The sequence below is a fragment of the Rhea americana genome, unplaced genomic scaffold (assembly GCF_003343005.1).
Source record: "Rhea americana isolate MKP2758 unplaced genomic scaffold, rheAme1 scaffold_92, whole genome shotgun sequence".
NCBI classification, from domain to species: domain Eukaryota; kingdom Metazoa; phylum Chordata; class Aves; order Rheiformes; family Rheidae; genus Rhea; species Rhea americana.
The window spans coordinates 1,028,806-1,051,240 of record NW_028187111.1 but is presented as its reverse complement, the minus strand read 5'-3'; the positions used below and the strand labels follow the sequence as shown (position 1 = coordinate 1,051,240).

Below are 22,435 nucleotides of genomic sequence, written 5' to 3'. Positions count from 1 at the left end.
AAACTTTCAGAAGGAATAATGGGCACACAGTAGGAAAGTGAGAAGAACTGGGGACAATCTCCTATTTCTGTTTCAATCTGCCTACGTGCAAAGGGCAGAACAGGAGAAACTTTATTGTTGTGCTACTCCCTTGTCTCTTCTTGATCTTCATTAGCCCTCTGAAATACCCATCACTAAATCACCCATACATGCTCCCACTTCCCAACCAACACGGTCCATCACATTTCTTTCCTAGCATTCCTCTGCTCTGTCCAGTTCCCACCTTCTCAAAAACACCCATACTCATTATCCTCCAGTACTTCTCCTTAACTAACCTCTTTGCTACCACTCACTTACAAACTCGGGCCACATCCCTCCAAGGTCAGAAAGCCAACCTCAGGGCTCAGAACTCTTCCCCCCTCTTATTTGATACCCTGAAGGCTCAGAARTGCCTTTATATCTAATTCAGAAATATACTTTTTTTCTGTTTTGGGGGGAATGCYGAAACAGGAGAGCACAAGCGGCAATGCATATGGGAGCAGACACACCACCACAGTTCACTCCCTGCTCTGTGCCTCCAGTTTGTAGCACTTGCATTGCACAGTCTGGAGCTCTAGCTCAGGGGCAGCAAGGCACACTAGGGCTCCCACCTATATCTGAAGTGCTCCAGTTACACCCAACAGTACTGTGTTTTGCAGTACACTAGCCAGAGCACCTGGCTGTGATATTAAGGATATGGCTCAACCCCTGTAAGATCTTGGTCATTAACTGACTTAGTAGCATTAATATCTGTATATTTAGGAAAYTGAGATTGTCCACTAAAAAGGAGATTCCTCATTTGGGGACAACCCACAGGCTTGCAAATATTTCCAATTAGAAAGAAAACTAAACTCCTTGTGCAGCAGAAAGTTTCTATACTCAGGGACGAGGTACAGATCTTTTCTTCCCCATACAACCCTCCGAAGGGTGAAATACACCCCCATCCCCATGCAATGTTACATCCATGGTTGAACCCTGCTCCCCACCTGTACGTCTTGCCATCCTTGTGCTGGTCCTCATCATCCTCGTTTGACAGCACAAAGGGATCACTCATCTCTGGCAGCCCCGACTCCTGCAATCGTTTCTTCTTCCGGCCCCGGGGTGGTTTGGGGGCAACTCCCCCACCCCCACCACCCCCAGCACCTTCAGAGAGGGTGGTTGTCCCTTTCTTGGACAGATCTGGTACCACCTGGAGGGCTGCCTGGGAGCCAGGGGGTAGTGCRGAGACAATCATGGGGGCTGAGATGGGAAAGGTTTGGGCAGAGGATGCTGTGGTCACCAGAGAACCTGATGGGGAGGTTATCACCAGACCAGGACCTGCAAACAGAGAAAGATGGAAAAAGTCAGGTATTATATCTCTTACTATTTCAAACCTCTTCAACTCAAAGAAGTAAACTTTATGCATCTACTTTYGATCACAATGCAAATGAACAGAGTAGCTTGCCCTTCCTCCAAATATCCCCAGGTTACACTGCTGGAAGTCAACATCCATGTGTCAAGAATGTCTAAAGAGTCACAGTGAATCCATGCCTAGGGCCAAGACAGTCCACACCATCAATAAGGCTAGGATTAATCTAATGTCCCCCAAGGATTCTCCAGGACTCCCCATCCCCTTCCCATCCTGGAGTCTCCTTCATATTGTCCCACAGCTCTTTGGAACCCCCTACCTGCTGTCATGAGCCCAGCAGACTGCACTGGTACCACAGTGATGTTCTGAGTCACAGGGGCTTGGCTGTGTGGTGTCAGCTGCTCTGGCTTGGTGTCCGAGTCCATGGAGATACCAGTGGGTAGAGCCACAGAGGTGGGTACTGTCAGCAAGGCAGGGTAGTGGGGGGGAGCCAGGCTGCAGCCCTTCTCTGTGGGCAATAGCTGCTCCTTCATCTTGTTAATAAACATGGTGTTCTCAATCTAAACAGGTGGGAAGAACGGCTTTTAGAATACTKCGGTGCAGCCTCTTCCCAGCAGTTGGCTGAGCAAGAAACATGACAGAAACACTTATCACACATGAACTTCTAACAGGAAGCAAGACCAGCATAATAGGTTGGAAGACAAAGATCTTACCTGTCCCGAGACGGTGGGCACCGCTGGCCAGAAGTACGGGGAGGAGTTGAAATGAGATTCTTCCATCCTAGCTGGGCGCAGGGGGGAAGAGAAGGGGGGAAGGGAAGAGGAATGGAGGAGAATGAAGACAAGACAGACAGACAGACACACACACACAAAAGGAACATTAAACCCAAAGAGACTCCAATAGGGAACCGGCTTAGTCTAATGCCGTGACAGTTCCTTTATCCCCTCCACCCTTTCTTACTTGAACAACTTCTCCCCAATTTCAAGCTGTCTGCCCAATTCCTGTATTTTCCAAGGGAAAAAASTCATGTCTGCCATTTCCAGAGGCTCAGGTCCCTCTCAAATGCCTCTTGCCCACAGACTTCCATGCAAAATAGTGCCTGATTACATCTGCCCCGAAACACCTCAAAAATTTTGATTACCATCAGCCCAAGTGCAAGTACATTAATGAAGAAGTCTGTGCATTTGCAGCCAGGCAAACACAGCTGAAAATCATTTTTCACTGACACARACAGTCTGATCCCACAAGTGGTGAGAAGTCTGGACCCTGCCTGCCCTTCCACCCCAGCTCAATGCTAAGGACCCGGAGGCAGCAAGGGGACATTGGCATTATGTTACACAGAAAGAAAGACAGAAAGAAAGAGGRAAGCAAACTTGCCTGAGATACAGACAGCCACAGCAGATTAAGAAGTAAAAAACATAAGGCTCCTAACTTTCTATTGCCCACTGCTCTAACCACTCTAACCCCCCCCCCCAAAAAAAACAGGAAATGCCACTCAAGATTCCTGACAGACAGTATCCTCTTCACTCCCATCCAACAAAACTATACAGTGGGAAAGCAACCTGACTACTCTGTGCCCAAGACACCCTATTTCCAAGTGAGATAAAGCCATGGCTTTGTATTGCCCATTTCATCCCTGTCTTTGGCATAAGACTCTGTAAGATTCTTTCCTCAGTCAGATGCCCACTGCTTCATCTCAACTCTGTGCAGTCAGAGGACTGGTTAGACACTGAAAAACATCTCTCTGAAGACAGAAGTGTAATATTTTCAAGAATATCCAGCTGAAGAAGAAACCTAATATTTCACTCTTTTCCATTCCAATCTGACCATTCATTTGTGCAGTATTACTAGCTAGCAAAGCCTACAACACTTACGCAAATGTCAGTCATAAATTAAAGAAATTCAGAAAAGAATATTTTCTAGAGCAGAAGATGCACCCATCCCTGAACAAATATGGCAAAATCGGTAGATAAAATAGAGAACATTATGACTAGCAGAGTAAGCTACTTAATGAAATCAAGCACTGTAGGTTTCTCATGCAGCTATCTGCAAATTGTTCCACTTCTACTTCAGTTATCATATAGTAGTAGTCTAATTAACAAATACTGTTTCTGAAGGGCCTCAGTCATCAGATAAACCRTGGAGAATGCCCTGAGTAACATGAAATAGTTACTTTCTGGAAGCATATTCAAATAGAATAAATGCATGTGAAACTGTTGCCTGTGTGACAAAATGGAAAGATAATTTTCCTCTATGCAGAGGACCAGTATTTAAGTGAACCAAATCACCTGTTAATTTTATTTTTATGAATTGCTCATGGAACAACAGAGCTAAGTATGCCTGCCTCATCAAACCAACCAACAAATATGCTTAAGGATGAATTATTTGCTTATACTAGTGGCATATGGTCACACTGCCAGCTGATTGACTGAATTACTCTGGATTTACACTGCTGTGATTCAGGCCGAATCAGATGGGGCAAAAATCTTACCTTCCTTCATTTACTTTCTTCACTGAGCCAAATACATTCTATACTTTGCCTACAGCAAGGTCCTGTGTATGTAATACTCTTAATTGTAGGGCTTGTTCTTCCACAGGATGGACATAAATGAAGAGATAAGACATTCCTTGACAGTTGAGCAYCTCCTAAACCAAGCGTTTTTTGCTTGGAATGTCAAGGAATTTTTGTTGTTGTTCTTGTTCTTTGCTTTTTTAGCAARTAAATCTCTATCTGCTCAGCTTCCACATTAAAAAAGTGAAACTGATTCTATAGAAAAATGTCTCATATAATAATCATATGCATATTCAAATTTTTTTTTAATTCTTCCTGATTTCCTTTAATTCCTRAAGTTTCCCATTCAATCAAACAGAAAGATGCCAATTTAAATAAAAATCTCACAACAATCCTCTCATTTGAAGAGYACAAGATACGAAAGGCAAATCCATTTTCAGATTCTAAGATCTAAACCAACATAGGCTAGGACACCATTTGCTTCCTGTCTTTGTCTAGTTTCCTACTAGAACTTCACCAAGCACCTAACTTCTGTTTGCTTAGTTTACAAAACACATATGTTAAGAAAGCCTTGTACTGATTCTCGGAAAATGACTACGCTGTTCTCATTAAACTCTCTTAGAATCCATTTCCCCATCCAAAAAATCTTCATTCTTGAGCAGATACCAGACCTCAATAATCAGTTTGAAAGATTTAAGTCCAATGAAGTTAAAGGAATRGGAAGAGAAAAGAGAAATGGTGTAAGAATTGAAGTTTTCATGCAATCTCATTATTATGCCAATCTTCCAAAGGGAGAAAACAAAGATAAGATTCCTCCACCAAGCTACTGTCTTAATACCCACAGCCACCCCTTCCCTTTCCCAGTCTCAGTTATAGGATATTTTATAAACATGCACCCCTATTCACAGCCCCAACTTTAATACAGCTCACACTTACTTTACCAGAACCCTGAAAGTAACCCTTCCAATTGCTATACCTATCATATATGGGCTGGAGCTTCAACCCTGTATCACAGCATGTTCCCACTGCAGTGCCTTCATCATCCCAGCTTCCATAAACAGGCCAGAGATGAGACCTTCTTCCCATTCACCAGTCTAGTATCAGATAGATGTCAACGTACCCTCCTGATATAAACCAGAAACACCTTCTATGTATACACTACAAATTTACATACACCAAATAAACAACCAAGTGAACTAGAGAACTCACAAGGGAAAAGGAATCTGAAGTTTAGCTCTCAGAGTACTTCACAGAATCACATATTTAACGTGCAGGACTTATACTTCTTTGCAGGTCATCACTTTAATCATAAACACACAGATAAAAGCATATGCAAGTATACAGCAAGGTAGAGGCTGTGTTTCTGGAAGGTATAATTAAAGATGGATATGCAGGTATTTAAAGATTTACTTTTAATATGTTTTCCTTATTCTCCACATACCCAGCTTATATTTTCCATTCAGTATAGACTTTTTAGTTGAGAAAAAGCCCTGAATATGACACTCAAGAATGATTTAAAATGTTGCTTTGTATCTGCCTAGATCTTTGTTCAATAACAAAGAGTTTTTAGGCTTAATTGCTGAAAAATACTATTGATGCTGAAGGCCATACRAGATACTAGATCAAATGCAAAAGTGTCTCCACTAAGCTCATAAGCAACAGAAAAGCCAAGTACTACTACATCTTTAGGGGAGAAAGAAAAAACCACACGAGGCATACCTCAAATGCAAAGTCTCAAGCCCACACGCAAGGGCTGGAACAATCTCAGTGTTTTTCMTTGACACATGCACAGCCACCACCCCAGCTACTTGAGCCGCCGTGGAAACAGATGCCTGGCAGGGTACGTACTCCACACACCTTACAGTTGAATTCCTTCCAGACAGTCAGTCCCTTCTCCCACGCCCTGAAGCCCATGTGACTTCAAGTCCCAAACGCTGTGACCTGCAGCCCACTCCCCCAACTCGATGCATGCGCTGGGGCAGCCTGAGCACCKGGGGCAAAGGCAGGGGGTTAGGGGTCACTCACACAGCTCCGGGAGCTCCTTACCCCTCTCACTCTCCCTCCTCTTGCATTTCTCCTCCTTCCGGGGCAGTCTCTGCAAACAAACCGCCAGGGTTACAGGGGCACTTGGGAGCCTGCATGACAGCGGGCGGCGCAGGGCAGGGCCCCCGCATCCGCCGGCCACATCCAACCCTCGGGGGAGCGGCCATAGCGGGGGGAAGGCGCTCTCCCACGGACCCGGCCGAGACCGGAGGGGGGGCCTGAACCCACCTCCCCCCGCGGGGCCTCGCGCGCACACGGCGGCGGTGGCCGAGGACGGGAGCTCGCCGCTCCGCTCGGCCCCCAGGGGCGCGATGCAGAGGCCGCGGCGAGGCGTGGGGCCGGCCCGGAGCGCGCCTCGGCCGCGCTCTGCACCAGACACCGGGACGGCCGAACAGACAGCCCAACACCCCCCTCCGTTTCCGCTTCCGGATCCCTGCGGCCCCGGAAGTGCCCCTTCCCCGGCTCTCCCCTCTCCCCCACCCRCCACCCAGCACATTACCGCGCACCACCCCCCGGCGGCGACCCCAACCCCGACTTCAGCGGCGGCAGCGGCCTTCTCACCGGAAAGAGGAGCGCCGAGTCGCTTCCGGGTCAAGAGGCGGGGCGTGCCTCAGCTCTTCCGGGGCGCGGAGCGGAACGGAACGGCGTCATCGGCGGCTTTGCTTGAAAAAGAGGCGGAGCGGCAGCAGCCGCCGGCCTGCGGCACGTTTCCCGTCGGCGGGAGCGCGGCAGAGCGGCGGCTGCGCCGCGAGCGGCCGCGCCGGGGCCGGAAGTGCGAGGGCCGGGGGGCGACGTGGGCGCGCGCTTACCGGAAGTACGAGGCGCCGGCGCGCGGGGAGCTCGGGCTGGAGGAAGGGCGGAAGTTGCTGTGCCGACAGGGGAGGGCGCGCGGGGTTCCCAAGGCCGGCCGCGAGGCCACTTCCGGCCGAGGGTGACTCCCCGGCGTGACGTGTGCGGTGTGGGAGAGCCGCAGCGTGAATATTCATGAGCGCTCGTGAATATTCATGAGCAGCCGCTGGTGAATGGCCGCGGGCGCGGCCCCGGGCGGTGCCCGGCCTCGCGGCAGAGCCTGGCGGTCCCCAGCAGGGAAGGGAGAGCGGGCGCCGCCGCCGGCCGCAGGTGTAGCGCTGGCCTGCCCCCAAGGCCGTTTGCAGTTCCTGGGCAGGCGTGAAGGCTCCCAGGCGGTGGTCGCAGCCTGGCTGCCCTGGCCTGCCGGCCGAGGCCTTGGGGGGCCGCCCGCTGCCGTTGCCGCCCGCTGCCGTTGCCGCCCGCTGCCGTTGCCGCCCGCTGCCGTTGCCGCCCGCGCGTTGCTGCGCGCTCCCTGCGGGCGGCCTCGGGGATGTTTGAGCCCGCCGGACGGGCGAAGAGCGCTCCCTTCGGGTTGGGTGGGTTTTCTGCTAGCTGTGCGTGTGTCGTGATGGCTTAGCGAAGAGCCCAGCGCAAGGGAAGGGGCAGGAGGGCAGGAATGAGTGGCTGGATGGCCTGGTGGCACTGAGCTGCGCAGTGACTGGCTTGTTGCTGCCACTGCGTGAGGCCGTTCCTCCAGACCCTTCTCTGGTGCTGGCTCTGCCACTTCCCTGCCTAGGTGCCAAACAAGTTTGTCTCACTGGCCYAGCAGAAAGGACTTCTGGCAAGCAGGTGTTATGTCGGAGGTGAAGTGGGCATCTCTGTCAGAGGAGCGTTGTAGGAAAGGGGGGAGCAGGGCCGTGAAGTTGCATGCCATAGCTGCAAGGCATTAGATCAGTATAACCACAYGCAAATACCACTTTTCTCCTTTGTAATCATTCACAGCTTATTCTGAATCCTGACATGACCACAGAGGGGCCTGTAGCCCCAATCTGAGAATGTAGTTTAACAGATAAAACTCACCTACGTTTGGGTTGAAAGTCTCCTGCTGATCTTTTTCATGGCACTACCATTCACATTACTGTGCAGCACAAGTTACTGTGCTGGAAGCAGCAGTGGGTCTCTTGAGCCTTGGCAATGGCACAGGAGAGGCCTGAGGCTGTTCTTGGGGAAGAGGGCGCAGATAAAAATTAGAGCCACCTCACAAGACTGTTAAGCCAACCTGGCTGTTGCAGTTTTGCCCTGCCTGAGTCTCATGTAATAGTTCAGGTGGAAAGCGACCTTTAGATGTCATTTACTGCTTTCCACTACTCATAGCAGGGTTAACTTCAGCATTTGATCCAACTTCCAAGTTAGGCTAGGTTGCATTCCTCACCTGTGTCGTTGCTCACTGGGCATTTAGCTGAGCCATTTCAGTACTTTGACCTAGGAAAAAACTCATTTTTTTTTCTTTTAATTGCTAAATGAGTTTTCTGCCAGTTTGGCATGCTGGAACAGCTCTTCAGAGTCAGCATGAGTAAGAGGGTGGGACCAGGGAGAGCACAACTATAGCAGCCAGCGGTTAGATTGGCTCAGGCGATCATGAAACCACAAAATCCGGAGCACTGGGCAATGGGAAATCTCCTGGTGGCTGAAAAGCAGGCTGCTTGATTAGCAGTGCCTGTTTGATTTCAAAAGGTGCTGGGGTCATCCTAGACAACGCAAAAATTCCTCCTGGGAGGAGTCAGGATTAGCTCTGCATTCTTCAGCAGAAGTCACATGAAGGCAATTGTTGATTTATTTAAATAAAAGGAGTTGGCAGTCTAATCAGTTTGGTAATTGATTTCCTYGTTAATTTTGGATTTTTGACTTGCTCATGAATATTCACAAATCCCCATTTTTTTTTCTTTATGTAATTATTTTTGTTTGTCAGATCACCTCTGAAGGTAACCTTTCTCTCCTTATTCTGCAACACAGCAAATGAATTCAATGTCACGCCTTGGAAAAGGAAATCTGGTCTCCTTTGCCTCTTCTTTGTCCCAGTGTCCTCKGTAGCCTTTCAGCTCTCCTCTTTCCTCTCTACGTGCTGCCTAGAAAGAAATAAGACAAAGTCTGCTCAAAAAGGAAGGCTGGCTTAGACTTGGCAACTGAGAGAGCTTGTCAAAACATTCTATGCCAGATAAGCTAAAGTCCTAATTGCCAGCTGAGGATTGGGATAAAGTGGTTGATTTTTTTTTTTTTTTACTATGCCTAGAGCTTTATGCTCCTTCCCCACCCCCAATGTCAAGCACCCTTCAGTAGCACATGAGGCAGTGTGACTAACATCTGTCACAGATATTTGATTTCTCTTATCTCCTTTCCCTAGAGGGAGACAAAATAAAAGAAACACAGGTGTGTTTCTCTGGAGAGTACAGCTGATCTATTCACCTTTTTTGCTAACTCTCTGTTGTCCCATCCTGCCTGTCCTTGTGCCTTCTCCTCAATAGTAAAGTGCATCTTGGCCTCCATTGCACATTTCTCCCAGGTGAGGTGTGCCTGTGTCCTTCACATGCATTCTTAGAGCTTTTGGCATTTCATAACATCTGTCAGCTGAGCCAGACTATTTTACTATGAGGGTGACTGATCACTGGAACAGGTTGCCCRGAGAGGCTATGGAGTCTCTATGCTCGGAGAGATATTCAGAAGCCATCTGGACAAGATCCTAGGCAACCTGCTCTAGGTGACCCTGCTTGAGCTGTGAGGTTGGACTAGACAATCTCTAAGGGTCCCTTCCAGCCTCAACTGTTCTGTGATTCTGTGGCAGATTGAGGACTATGGTGATAAAAATCCAGGTATCCTCAGTTATAATGGCTCCTTTTGGGGATAGGAGGATCAGGGTTGGCAGAAATGACATGAAAGCTCTGCTTGCCAGCCAGCCAGAGCCAGACCCCTAAAAAAGCAAGTCCCCCAGGGTCAAGGGCTGCTTCCAGACTGCTTCATTTCTTTAGATAACTTATGTTTGATGGAGTCTCCAGTCTGTACAATTTCTTATCGTTCAGAGAGCATACCATCTCAGGGCTTGATGCAGTGTGAGGAGAGATGGCAGTGCTGCACCAGCTCCGGAGTTCAGCCAAGGGCTATGTGTGCCAAAGGTGCGGGCAGACCAGCCTAAGCTGCCAGTTGGAAAAGGGATGGCAGAGAGGTTTAAAATTGTGTGACAAGAAAATCATCTAGCAGCAATATAAAAACAGCTGCATGAGGTAAATGAGCTCTGGAGGGGAAGGTAGCTGGAGGCTAGCAGGACCTCCCTSCAGGAAGCAGAGCCGTGCAAGAAGCATAGCTGAGTACCTACCTGCCTCTGAGGGTACCAGCTGATGGCAAGCTCAGAAAAGGAAATGTGTAGAGAAAGCCAGCTGAGACAACAGCTATGACAGCAGTTGTCTCTCTTGCAACTTTTGTGACAAGCTCTTCTACATGGTTTTGACCCAGGAGGGCTACAAGCACACACCTCCACACTGGCTGGCTGTTCCATCTCCCATCCTTGTTACCTCCTCTGCGGTCACATCTGGCCTTCATGGACCCACTAAGCTCTTCCCCTCTTTTTCTGCCCACTTGATTTCTTCATCTCTTTCCTTCTTGGACACCTTAACACAGGACGCCCATCCCTAGACCTTCAGTAATGGCTATAGACCACCTGCTTGTAGCACCACTGTATGCTGTGTCCTCAGACACCTTTTGTCTGTTGTCCATGTATAAACTGTGCTGTTCGTGGTGGCTGCCCCATTGATATAGGTGTTGTTTTGTATCATGGGATCCTGCTGGGCTGGCTTCTAGGGCTAGTAGACCTGGCCTGACGTGTTCAGTAAGTTGCCTCTATTGGTACCTGAATTAGCCAGAGGTAGTTAACAGTAGGCAGAGAGGAAAAGATGTGTTTGGAAAGTGTGATGAGATAGTGACACCCATTTTAAGGATGGAGGCTGTTCGTTCTTGCCCAAATTTTCATCTGCTTGTGGAACAATACTAGGTTTATCCTGAAGCTGGTATTTTAATCCATAATGTGAGTACATTTCTCAACAAGGCATATTGTCCTCACTCTGTCAGGGAACTGACATCTCTTTGGCAATCGCCTGATTAAATCCCCTGGCAGCACGCAGCAGAGAGCATTTCAGCATGTCATTTCTATTTTTTTTTCCATTGCGTGGAAATAGAGTGCATCTTTCTCTGTTTGGTAGCTTCCCTGGTTGGCGTTGTTTAAGGTTTCAGAAATATATGGTAACTGAGAGTTACAGTCTCCATTATCCTTCATATGCTGGCCTGCCTGAATCATTGCATTTATAGTGGGATCCACACTCTTAAGGGCAAAGAGCAGGAACTAAATACCTAGGATACACTTTGGAATTTGAAGCAGAGGTAACAATGTTCCATGCTTGTTTGCTGAAAGAAGTAGATTGTTCTAGACCTGGGGACATCACAGTCCCTGTTGGGCAGGAACTTGATAACTCAAGAGTGTTGTGGGATTGATCAATCTTAGCTACGGGCTGAGTTTAGTCTGCTGCTGAAGTAAGCACAGTCAGTTACTGAACTTTCTGGCCAGCACCATGAATACAAGGCCCATAATTTGGAAGGAGGATAAAAAATCACTGAATGTATCAGGAAACAAGCCAGAGGGACTGTGCCTGAATGCATTCGGCACAGGACGAAAGTCACAATCCCATCAAAAGTGCCTGAAGGGGATCTCCATTGCATGGGCAGAGCCAAAAGCATATCATATGTGCACAGGCAGAAACTGTTCCAGTGGGATGATAGCTTCTCTGTGGCAATAACCCCAAAAGGCTTAAATCAAAATGGATTGTAACAGATCACTACAAAACTCTCAAGAAGCATTTGGAACATGAGTCAACAGTGAACCCTTAAAGCAATAAAAGCTCCTTGTAAACTGGGCTGTGTTAGCAAAAGTGTGGCTGGCAGATCAAGGGAAAAGGTTACTTGAAAGGGGCAAGGCCACATCTGGAAGATTGTGTCCAAGGCTGGGCTCCCCAGTACAAAATGGATGTTGACAAAATGAAGCAAATACAGCAAAAGGACCCAAGAGTGGAGGGCTGAAGTACATGATGTTCAGGGAAAAGGCTGGAGGAACTGGGTTTGTTCAGCCTGCAGAAATGAAGGCCGAGGAGGCATCCAACTGCTGACAGCCTTTATATATATAGGGAAGTTACAGAGAAGATGGAGCCAGACTTTGAGAAGGGAACGGAGAGAAAGGACAGGAGACAGTGGGCACAACTGCAAYAAGTGAAACTGACTATAAAGGAGAAGACTTCTTCCCTTTGAGAGGAGTTCAGCAATGGAACAGGAGCCCAGAGAGGCTGGGGAATCTCCACCCTCGGAGATGTTGAGAAGTTCCATGGACAAGGCCCTGAGCTACTTCATCTAGTTTGGGAATTACCCTGCTGCAAGCAGGGRATTGGGCTAGAGACTTCTAGAAGTCCCTTCCCACTTAAATCTTTCTGTGAGTCAGTGATCTTGGTTTGTGCCATTGTGAACAAATGCTCAGTATGTTCATAAAACTGGAAGCCAAAAAGGTAGCATGCCYGTTTCATTTTGTGAAAACGCAGCTACGATGACAGCAATGTTAGCCTCTGTAAAGTCCTTGCACAAGAACAAATTTTCTGCGGTTGACTTGCCACATTCTATCCTTCTCAGTCCATCCTATTTGTGGTCCAAGGACAGGAAGATCCATTTGCTTTGTGGGGGACCCCTAAGCTGTGACATGCAAATTCTTCTGAACTGCAGCAGCCACAGAAATGCTACTTAACTTAATGAGAAGAGTCTTCCCCCACTTCCGCACCTTAATGTCTTCAAAAGCAGAGAAACTTTAACAACTCCTTTGCATTCTTGGCTTAGGTGTGTTTGTTTGCAGTCAGAATATATAATAATGCMTTTCAGGGGATCTTTATTTCATCCAGAAGTTCTACAGTCACTTCACAGGTTCCTGCTTCTTAAGAATTGTCCCTAACCACTTARTCCATTAGCCTAAACTGTAACATTTAATACACAATTAGATCACAGTGGTGGATGCTTGGCTGACGTGCTCCTCATGCCACCTTCAGCGCTCTCCAGAGTGTTGTGGAAGTATCTCTCTGGATCTTGATAGCTGCTTCGTATCATTTCTCGATAAAAGGGAAGATGATGAAAAAGGAGAGAGAAAAAGATAGAAGAGAGGGTAGAGTAAAGCAAGTTATCCTATCAGAGTACAAATAAAAATTAAGAAGCTGTAACATATCAAAACTGGAGCTCACTAGCTCACCTCTATATTTGTTTTTCAAAATTGACCAGGGAAACTGCAGTTTTGGGAGCAAAAATTTGCAGCTGATCCATCAARTTCAAGGGAAGAACTCCAAGACTGGAAAAAAAAGGGAGCTATATTTCAGGAAGAGAAAAAACAAAGTACACTGGGCAGCTGCAAAAGCATTAGTTTAGTCTCAATAGAGTGTAAGGTTAGGAACAAATTACAGAGGAAAACAAAATTAAAGCCACAGCAGTAAGTGAAAATTGGAATCACAGAATGGGCTTATCAACAAAAGCAATATGTGCTTGATCCTTTTCTTTACCTCCTTTTCCTTACCCAGATGAAAAMAAAACAAAACAAAACAAAAAACAGTTGACCTAGTCTGGCTGGATTTTGGTAGAGCATTTGATACAGGCAGCTAGATAAACTGAAGCAAAAGGAATTAGTAAGAGAACTGTAAAGTGGGGAAAATACTGGGGACAGGGAGATGATGAGTTGAGTCAAAAGGGAACTGTCACAGTGGAGGAATGTCACTGGCCTTGGGAGTAATTCTGTTCACAGTAATGGCTCCAGCTCAGCAAAAAAAAAAGCAGCATGAAAAGGAAGTTTGCTGATTAAATGCATTTAGAAGAATTACTCACAGACTGGAACAGATRAATGTGAGATCCTGTTCTTCACTGCTGTTACCAGGAATTTCTGCTCTACACAGAGATTGAATGGTTAGAAATGACAGAAGAGAAGACAGATCTGGGTGCATTTATCATTCACAGGATGCATATGAAGCACCAATGTGACATGATCACAAAGACAACAGTCTTAAAGAGATCATTACGTTAATCTCATTTAGGATGCTCTACACAATTTGTCACCCATATTTGGAAGTGGRCTTAAGACTAGCAGTGGCACATAGGAGCCATAATAACAGTGTCTGTCTGTATGCCTCTCTTCGGCTCCTAGTGTGAGTGGACATGGACAAAAGTTTGCTTCTTTAGCTTAGCAAAAGGCTGAAATAGGTGGGGATGTTCCCTGTGAAATGAGCTCTTGTAGAAGAGAAGCAACTTAGCCATAATTGAGCTGGGGAGGCCCTTTCTTTTTCTGAGTTTGATTAAAAAAAAAAAAAAATCCCTGAAAGTCCAGGTGTTTATTTACCTCTCCCTGAAATTGGTGCACCTCCTTGGAAAGCAAAGCAGGTTAGCATGACAAGCAGCATGGCGTTATGAGAAAAGAGGTGCTGAACGCAAGCCCACATTTTCCTACTACATCCCCCAGCAATTTTTTTTCTTATATGATAAGATATCAAGCCAAACTCTTGTGTTCTCTATGTTGGGAATTGCTTGGTGTTTCTCCCATGTAACACCCAGCTCTTGTAAGCCCTTTGAGGAAGCAAAATTAAAAAACAATGTCCTGAAAAAAATTTGGGTCTCTGGAGAGCTGCAGAAAAGCCCTCTGAACTAAATGGACTATGTGTACTTTCGTGGACAGCAGAGCTGAAAGGATTCATCCTGCTAGTTTTCAGCAGTCAGGGGGACAGGTAATGAGTCCTGAACTGGTTTCTACCCAGCAGAGTTAGCTGTAGTCTAACATCTGACTGGGCGGAGGGGAAGCACTGAACAGAGCTTGCTGCGGTTTGCTTCTGCCAATGATTTCTGAGGTTTGTTTAGTTTAATTGAGGGAAATGAAATTGGGACGAGACCTCAGGCAATCATCTAATTCATCTTTCTGACCCGGAGACAWGATTAAGTAAACACAGATCATCCCTGACAGATATTTGTTGAACCTGTTTTCAACAGCCTCCAGTGACAGGAATCCCTAGGCCAATTGAGTCCAGTGTTTTATTACTGGATAGTTAAATAGCTTTTCCTACCATTCAGCTTAAACTTTCGCTGATGAAAATGAATCTGTTGATTCCTGCAGCCCCACTGGAAATGTCTTTCTGCTCTGAGAGCGTAGTCTTCCCAAACCAGTTGTGTACACTTTTTGGCCATGATATGCACCTTCTGGCGATTTCATCTCGATTGTGTTTGTTTCCCGGTTTGTTTGTGAGAACTTCTTGCTTTTCAGTGTACCAAAAGCCTTAAAGTCAAGACATATCACATCCACTACTTCTCCCCCCAAGCCATTAGGCCAGTTATCCTGTCAGAGAGTGAAGTTACATCAGCCTAACATGATCTTCCCAACGAATTGATCTTAGAGGGTTTTTTTTTCCTGTAGGACATATTTATTGGAGAGGAAGCTTGTTCGTATGTGCAASTGCTACCTGAAAGGGATGGGAAAAGAAATGAGAGGAGAGGGGCTTGGGGCTGTGGTAGGCTGAAGGGGAAGAAGGCAGAAAGGGTCAGGATAAGTGCAGTGCTACAAAAGCAGTCTGTGGTCAGTATCCTGGGCTAAGAGGGGCTGCCAGGAATGCCTTGAATAAATGCCAAAAGCTTGGARGGAAGGTCTGCTACAATGGCAGCAGTCTGTAATGTCAGATATACACCAAACCTGTATCTTATGAATACCTCAGGGATTCACTGCAGACTCTGACAAATTAAGAGGCTTTCARAGTTACATGCTTTGGCTGTGTCACTCTGGGCACCCTTTCAGGTTTCAGCTGCTCTTGCAGTCCCTTTCTTTACTGTATCCCAAAGCTTTACTAGTATCTGGAACAGATACCTCTAGGTAGGGTGCCCAAGTTTCAGATAAATGTAATATTCAGGGAAGTAATTYTTCAGATGTGTTCACAGCATCATCAGGGAATATTTCTTCTGATTTCCCCAAATCACCCCATAGTCCTCTTCCTGGTCTAGTTAGCAAAGAGCCCAGCAACAGTAGTGTTACCTGGTCACAGCACATCTTGCAAGCTTTCCACTGCTTCTCAATCTATATCATCTCTCTGCACTCTGCTGTTTCCTCAACAGGGAAGGTCCAGGCAGCTGGGTAATCATGTGGCAGGAGGTGACAGTTCCTGATGAGCAAGTCACAGACAGCTTCTCTGTCACCATGTCCTTCTTCCTTGTGCCAAACTGGTCCTTCCCTCATTCCACCTCCACCTGGGATGGGGAAGACATCTTACCCTTGTTGCAATAGGGCACAGCTGAGATCCAGCCTACCATCTCCTATGTTGGTCTCCCCAAAGCTGTGGCTATATYCGTACTAAGTAAACAGGCCCAGGACATAGGACTGGATCGTGATGTGCGATCACCCATTCTGTCAAACAACCAGTGCAGTTTTAGCCCAGTCTAACTGCTGCTGTGCGAGACATTGCCCAGGTGAGGCTGGTAAGGTGGCACGYACCAGGGGCCATTCCCAGGAAGTGGATTTCATATTTCTGTTTTCGAGATAAGCAGGTTCAACTGCCTCTGTCTATGAACATGATATGTCCATTTGATGGAGCACTGTATTTTGTTCGTTTTATAGACCCAGTCTTTGTTTTCCTGGTGYTTTACAGTGCAATATGGTTTCCGGGTAGTTTTCCCCTATTCAGGATGAGCAGARTAGTTATGAACTCATTCCTGGGACCTCTTGGTAGACCCAGAAGCTGTGCTCTAGTATTACTACCACTTTTTTTTCCATGTAGGAGCACCTCTGACTTTGAATATTGATTTGGGGATCCAGAAGTGGCCAGGTTTCTGCCCTGAGGAATGTGAGACTCTGAAACATGTTTCCTGCCTGAGTTGTCAGCTGAGCAGTGAGTATTTTGCAGATTTAAGTTCCTGTTGTTCCTAATTCTGGCTGGGCTTCTCCTCYGAGGCAAGCTAGTGTTATGAACTCCATGTCCTTAGGGCTGTTATCAGTCTCATCTAGATGCTCAAGATTTCCTARAAAATCTTCTGTGTCATCGCCAGGCCTCATTTTAGCAAGGATTCCTGTGTTTTCTAGGAATGTCTTCAGCACTGTAATCACCTGGGGTTTTGTTTCCTCCAGCCTCACAGACAGAGTGAGCATCTGTCTGTCACAGAAGCTTTGGCTCTGCCTGGGGAGCAGCTGCCTCCTGAAAAATTGCTCTGTGCTTGGTCCCTCTCTCCTTTTTCTGGAGTGGAGCCTTTCAGGCCTGCAGCTGACAGTTAATTCCAGCTTGCCCYAGACTAGGTCCTTTAATCTGCATCTATTTGTCACGGTAAGCATGATGAACTGCCCTTCTGGATCTGCAAAGTGCCCATTCTAGGAAGAGCGAAGGTCTTGCAGACTGTCCACATGTAAAAAACTCCAGAAAGTAGGCAACATATTTAAAGAATGCTACTCAATACCCCAAAACTGCTGGACATCAAGAGCCCAACACAAAGCCTGGTGGCAGAGAAGGGTGCTGAACAGCCTGTCTAGGGCAGGACCTGATCTGTGGCTGCGTTCCATGCTAACCCTCCTGTAAGGCACTGCCTAGGATAGATGCACCCAGCAGCAATGACTATAAGAAATGACTTTCTACACAATAGGAGTTTTTAAAGCATTAATGGTTTAATGCAGTGAGAGAAAGATAAGCTGGAAATGGCAACAGCATAGAGAGTCAGGGAGGGAGATGAAGTGAGAGCCACTCTGACCACTCTTCTCTTCTATGCTTGAAGCTACTGCAATCACCATGTATTAAAACTGCCAAAATTTTGGGCCCTGGCCCTTGTCTGTTGTGCATCTTTGTGACCCTGCTGGCAATCCTGGCCCTAATTCCRTGTTCATAATACGGAGAGTGCAAGATGAGAGTGAAGCTCATGGCAACCAGCTGGTATCCTTCACTGCAGACACAACAGCCTCCATGGCAAAGCAACATGACTACAGCTGCATAAAAGGGCAAACAGCTTGCTGCTGCCAGGAAGCATGTGAGCCCTCCACAACTACAGCAGAGCCAAATCTGCTGCACTAGCTACATTTGCAACAGCAAATAGAAAATGCCTCTCACCTGCCTCAGTGACATTGCACTGAAACGGATTAGGGAGTGCCCTCAGTGAACACTGTTGTTCTTCCCAGATGACTGGTGCCATGTGGTTGCACTTTTATAAGCTGACTCCTACAAGAAACCTTTTCTTTCAGTGTTATTGCAGAGAGGAGGATGCCTGCTGAAATTGTTACCCCAGGATGTCCTAATTGCGTATCATTTCCYTAGGTCTTTGAACACGCTGCATTGAAGTTGCCTGGATATCCYGTAGACAGAAACACCTTGCTTTTCATCACAGAGGTTGGACTCAGGCAGCCCCTCAACCTACCCCTAAAGGACTTGCTATCCCCTCCCCTGCTCACTTCCTACTACACTCAGCATTCTTTAGTGTGTCTCCAGTAATGCTCCCCTTCACTCATTGCCGAATGCTTTATACCTGATGCAGTGAATGCAGATGGAGAGCTGGCAAGCCCCCGACAGCTGCCAGCTCCAGAGGATGGGAGGTAAGGTTGTCTGGGCATGYACCTTAATTTTAAATGTCCTGTTTTTCTAGAAATTGGAGTTTTGATGAACTCAATATTCTGGGAAGGAATGTGCTATCATCAAGCAACATTAACTCTGTGTTATCAAAGGGCTTTGTYACTGAGTTTAAACTTAAGGCACAAGAATAAGTTATCACAGGCTGGGCCATGAATACACTGARGCTGGAAATTAGAAGAAACTTCTTACCCAACAGTGTGAGGATCTGGAACACCCTTTGAATAGCAGCAATGAGGAAAGRAGATTGAGTCTGGTTTGAGACTGCAGTCAGGAAGTCTCTGAGTAGGAGTATGCGATGGGGCTACCTGTCATGATCTGGGAAATGGCTGTCAGTCCTCTCTTCTTATGTAATTGCAGGACATTTTCGTAACATCTTTGCTCTTAATGCAGCACAAGCCAAGAAGGATGCCTGGAGCTTGCCTGGGAATGATGCTAGCTGTTTGGGTCTATGGGAAGGGTGCCCAAGGGAAGCTGCAGAGTGCTACAGGGCTGTAATTATCCAGGGAGCACAAATGTATCCCAGAGGCAGTACTGCCGCCTTCTGCGAGCAGAGAGCTAGTGCAGGAATTGGAGTCAACCATATGTGACAGGCAGGCCCATGCCCGTGCACCTGAGGTGACAGCTAGGCTTCTTGTAGATATTACAGGATTTCTGATGCACAGAAGAGGGCTCCTTCATATTGTAATCCAGGAAAGCCGTTGTGAGCTAGGCACTTTTGGGCTCTGAGGCAGTCCTGTTTCCCCAGATCCAGGCCCAACCCCAAGCAGCCATGACCTCTGGCTCTGCTGGGGGCCAACCAGCCCATGAGCCACTTGCTGAAATCTCCTGAGAGCCAAGAGCCATAAGACACGAACCTGGGGTGCTGAGACAAGGAACTGGAGCCAAGGAGAAAGATGACTGTAGTTCTTCTGGTGCAGCCTCAGGCTGGACATGCAGCTGCATCCTGGAGTGAATCAGCAACATCTCTCCTAGCAGCACCTCCTGCCTTRCTCTCTCCCATGGCCAGAGGTGGAGTCTAGCCTAGCATCCGCAGCCCTGTGAAACAGCATGCGGCTTCTGGTCACCCCAGACTATGCTGTCACTAGGTACCAGCCAGTGCTCAGTTGTCCAAAGCAGAAATCCTTTTGTGAAATATTCCAGGTTTCAGTGGGTAAGCTGGGGATAAAATGGGAGTTATAGCAAATTCTGTGACTGACTGTTCCTTTTCTCTCTTTTTTTTTATAGAAGATTAAGGCATTGCTGGAGTGACGTCTACATCTTCCTCAATGATGAAGGTTAGGGGTTTCAAGCCTAGCTCATAACCAAGAAGAAGAAAAAAGGGAAAATTAGCATTAGGAATGTTGCTGAAATGGCTTGTATCTGTTTAGTGATTAATCTAGGTAGTGTATTGCTGTCTGTGGCTGGTGTTTTTCCTAGGCGTTTTTAATGGAATCTAATCTTTTAAGAACATGGGGCACCTGTATGTAGAGCCTGTATCTGCAGATCCCATGCCAGAAAAGGCAGATCTTTAAGAAAAACTTTTCCAGAAAGCAAGTTTAATTCTTGACATTGCAATACCAGTGTTTTTTTCTGAACCTAGATGCCTTAGGACATTTTACTGAGCCTCTGGATGGCAGATCACTGGTCAAAGTGTAGCCTGGCTCTGTGGGGATTAAAAATCACTCCTAGTGGGTGTATGTCTGCAGGCCCTCCTAGGACATGCATTTGGTGGGACCATGTCCCATCTTCCGTGTTAAATACTTCTTCCCTGACTACACTAACTGGTAAACTCAGCAGAATGGCCTGGAAGGTGACCTTGAGCTAAGCTATGTCACTTCCAGCGGATGTCGCCTGTGGATCAAGGATGAGGCAAGCAGGGGAGGCTCAGGCTGCTGCTCCTGAGATAACTGGAAGGATCAGAGAAGCTGGGTGACTGATCAGTCTAAGCAATGGCTTCAGAGCCAGAGCTGTGATCGTACTCAAATTAATTTCAAACAGGCACAGTAACATAAGAAGCAATTTGCATAAGACATCACATGGATTCACATAAAAGTTTGAATATTTAAAAAAAAGCAATAATGCACAGCTCGGGTGGGTACATGAAATCATTTGTGCAGCGAGCTGTGCAGAGAAACAATGTGCAATTACCAGAGAAGAAGAAAACAAATGACAGCAACCATTCAGGCAGCTCAGAAGTCAGGAAACACCGGTCCATTCTTTCATCCACCCCCTGGACAAATACTTGGATTTATGCTATCATTTCACAAATGTGCACTACTTTTCCGTCAGGCAGTTGCCTCTCTGGTACAGAGAAAGGATGATGCTCACTGTATCATGCTACTACTCACTCCTTCACATCTGCATCTTTGGCTTCATCTTTCTGTGGCTGTGGAACACCTGATAGGTCATTTTTTGTGGGCTTTCTACTGCATTCGTCACTGAGTCTGAGGGATTCATCTCTCAGCATATGTCACTCCAAGTGGTACTGCTCTTCCCCCTTGGGTGCAAAGACTAGAGGCCTAAATACTAACTCTGGAAGCCCAAGCGCAGACTCTGACAGCCTGATCTTTGGTGGTCCTAGCGCTGTGCATGTTCTTTGTGCTTCTGTGGATAAGATCACACAGTTCTCAGCTCCTGGAAAATGATAACCAGAACAACTAACATTAAAAAAGGAAGCTGACAAGAAAAGGCAAACACATCCATTAAGTGGGAATCGTCTTTCCCAGGGAACATCAGGAGGTCTGAAACCTTTCAACCTGCAGAATGCACTCTGACCACTTGACCTACATTTCAGAGCAATCCTGCATTTCTGATGAATGGATGGATCTCARTTTCTGTCCTCACTGAAGCAGTGATTCTGAACTGCAAGGGATRAGCCATGAGCACATACAATAGCATCTTCATCCCCCTCCCTCCTCACCATGCTGTGGGAGCAGCACCTGGGTACCTTGGAGCTCCCAGCCCCCACCTCACCTGCCTTCTGTCTTCATTTACCCATTTCTTTTTAAGGCCTCTAGCTCTAAATATCCACCTTGATCCCTTCTGACCCTGTGTCCCCTTTCTGCCCAGTCTCTTAATCCTGGTCACAATTTCTGGTTCTGCTCACTCACTCTTCACCCTGCCTTTTCCTGTCTTCGCTCTTATTCTTCCCCCCTCATCGCTTCAGCAACTCATAGTTAGGCTTTTTTTTTTTTTTTTCCCTCCGCTGTCACCAAAAGCCTGGAAGAGGCAGGATTACTCTCATTTCTGTTATTTCATCCCAACCCTCCTCCTTAACAGGGAAAAATCTCTCTCTCCCTTTACATTTGCTGCATTCACAATTATTGCACCATATCTTTTATCCACAAACAAGCTGGCCAACCCAAGTGGCTGTAAGTAACCCACATTTGCCCAGGACAGTCTTTTCGATCCTCCATTTTGCACCTAGGCCCTGACGCCCAGTAGAAGAGGAACCTCATTATAGAGGAGCAAATAATGCCTCTGTACCTCTTACAGTTTTTGCTGTGTGTCTAGCAAACATGGGGTAATGCTAAGCTGAGTTTCTGACCTCATTTGCGCAGTTTATTCACATGCAATATGGCACACAAGAAAGGAACTAGCAAAGCAGAAAAAGGCATTGGAAGGAAAACATTTCAGGCTTAAATAACTCATCCTGGTGTGGCCAAATGGGTCCAAATCAATCTAATGACAGTGGCAAAATCTTCCACTCTTGGTGTGTCTGACTGTTGCACTGATGTTTTGGTTAATGAATGCATTCAACTAAACCAGTTTGTGTTTACAGTGCACTAACCTGGCTAGGCTGAGTACTCTGCTACTAACAGAGGACACAGTTCACAGATTGTCCCTTAGGTTAGGAAGGGCTTAGAAAGTTCCTACCTTCTGGGTCACTTTACCAAGGCTCAGATGATGAATGAGAGGATCAGAGCGCTTGTCCTGGCATCCTCCCTTAGGCAACCTAACTGGGAAATCAACCATCTCTTCAGCCAGGGCAGGCCATAATGCAGTCTTGACCAGTGCATGCTGTAGACATTAAATAAAGTCCCTCTGACATTCAGAAAA

At 46.8% G+C, this 22,435-nt stretch overlaps 1 protein-coding gene and 1 long non-coding RNA gene across 16 annotated transcripts in view; one reads left to right on the top strand and one right to left on the bottom strand.

Moving 5' to 3' along the window:
* The window catches only part of ZNF384 (zinc finger protein 384), a 23,283-nt gene extending 16,495 nt beyond the window's left edge, over positions 1-6,788 (bottom strand). For 2 of the 15 annotated variants that reach the window (XM_085324551.1, XM_085324555.1), the window contains exons 1-7: positions 6,731-6,788; positions 6,483-6,618; positions 5,925-5,973; positions 4,855-5,002; positions 2,080-2,146; positions 1,686-1,926; positions 1,005-1,335 (exon numbers count right to left, since the gene is read on the bottom strand). In XM_085324551.1, the coding sequence (XP_085180677.1) occupies positions 1,005-1,335; positions 1,686-1,926; positions 2,080-2,146; positions 4,855-4,964 (749 nt within the window). In that variant the 5' untranslated portion in view covers positions 4,965-5,002; positions 5,925-5,973; positions 6,483-6,618; positions 6,731-6,788. The other 13 variants (XM_085324556.1, XM_085324557.1, XM_085324559.1 and 10 more) reach the window with 13 other exon arrangements.
* On the top strand, positions 6,557-22,435 carry LOC146584518 (uncharacterized). The gene is made up of 4 exons (XR_014898184.1): positions 6,557-6,735; positions 16,571-16,681; positions 18,086-18,360; positions 19,622-22,435. It is a non-coding gene; the product is annotated as an uncharacterized LOC146584518 (long non-coding RNA).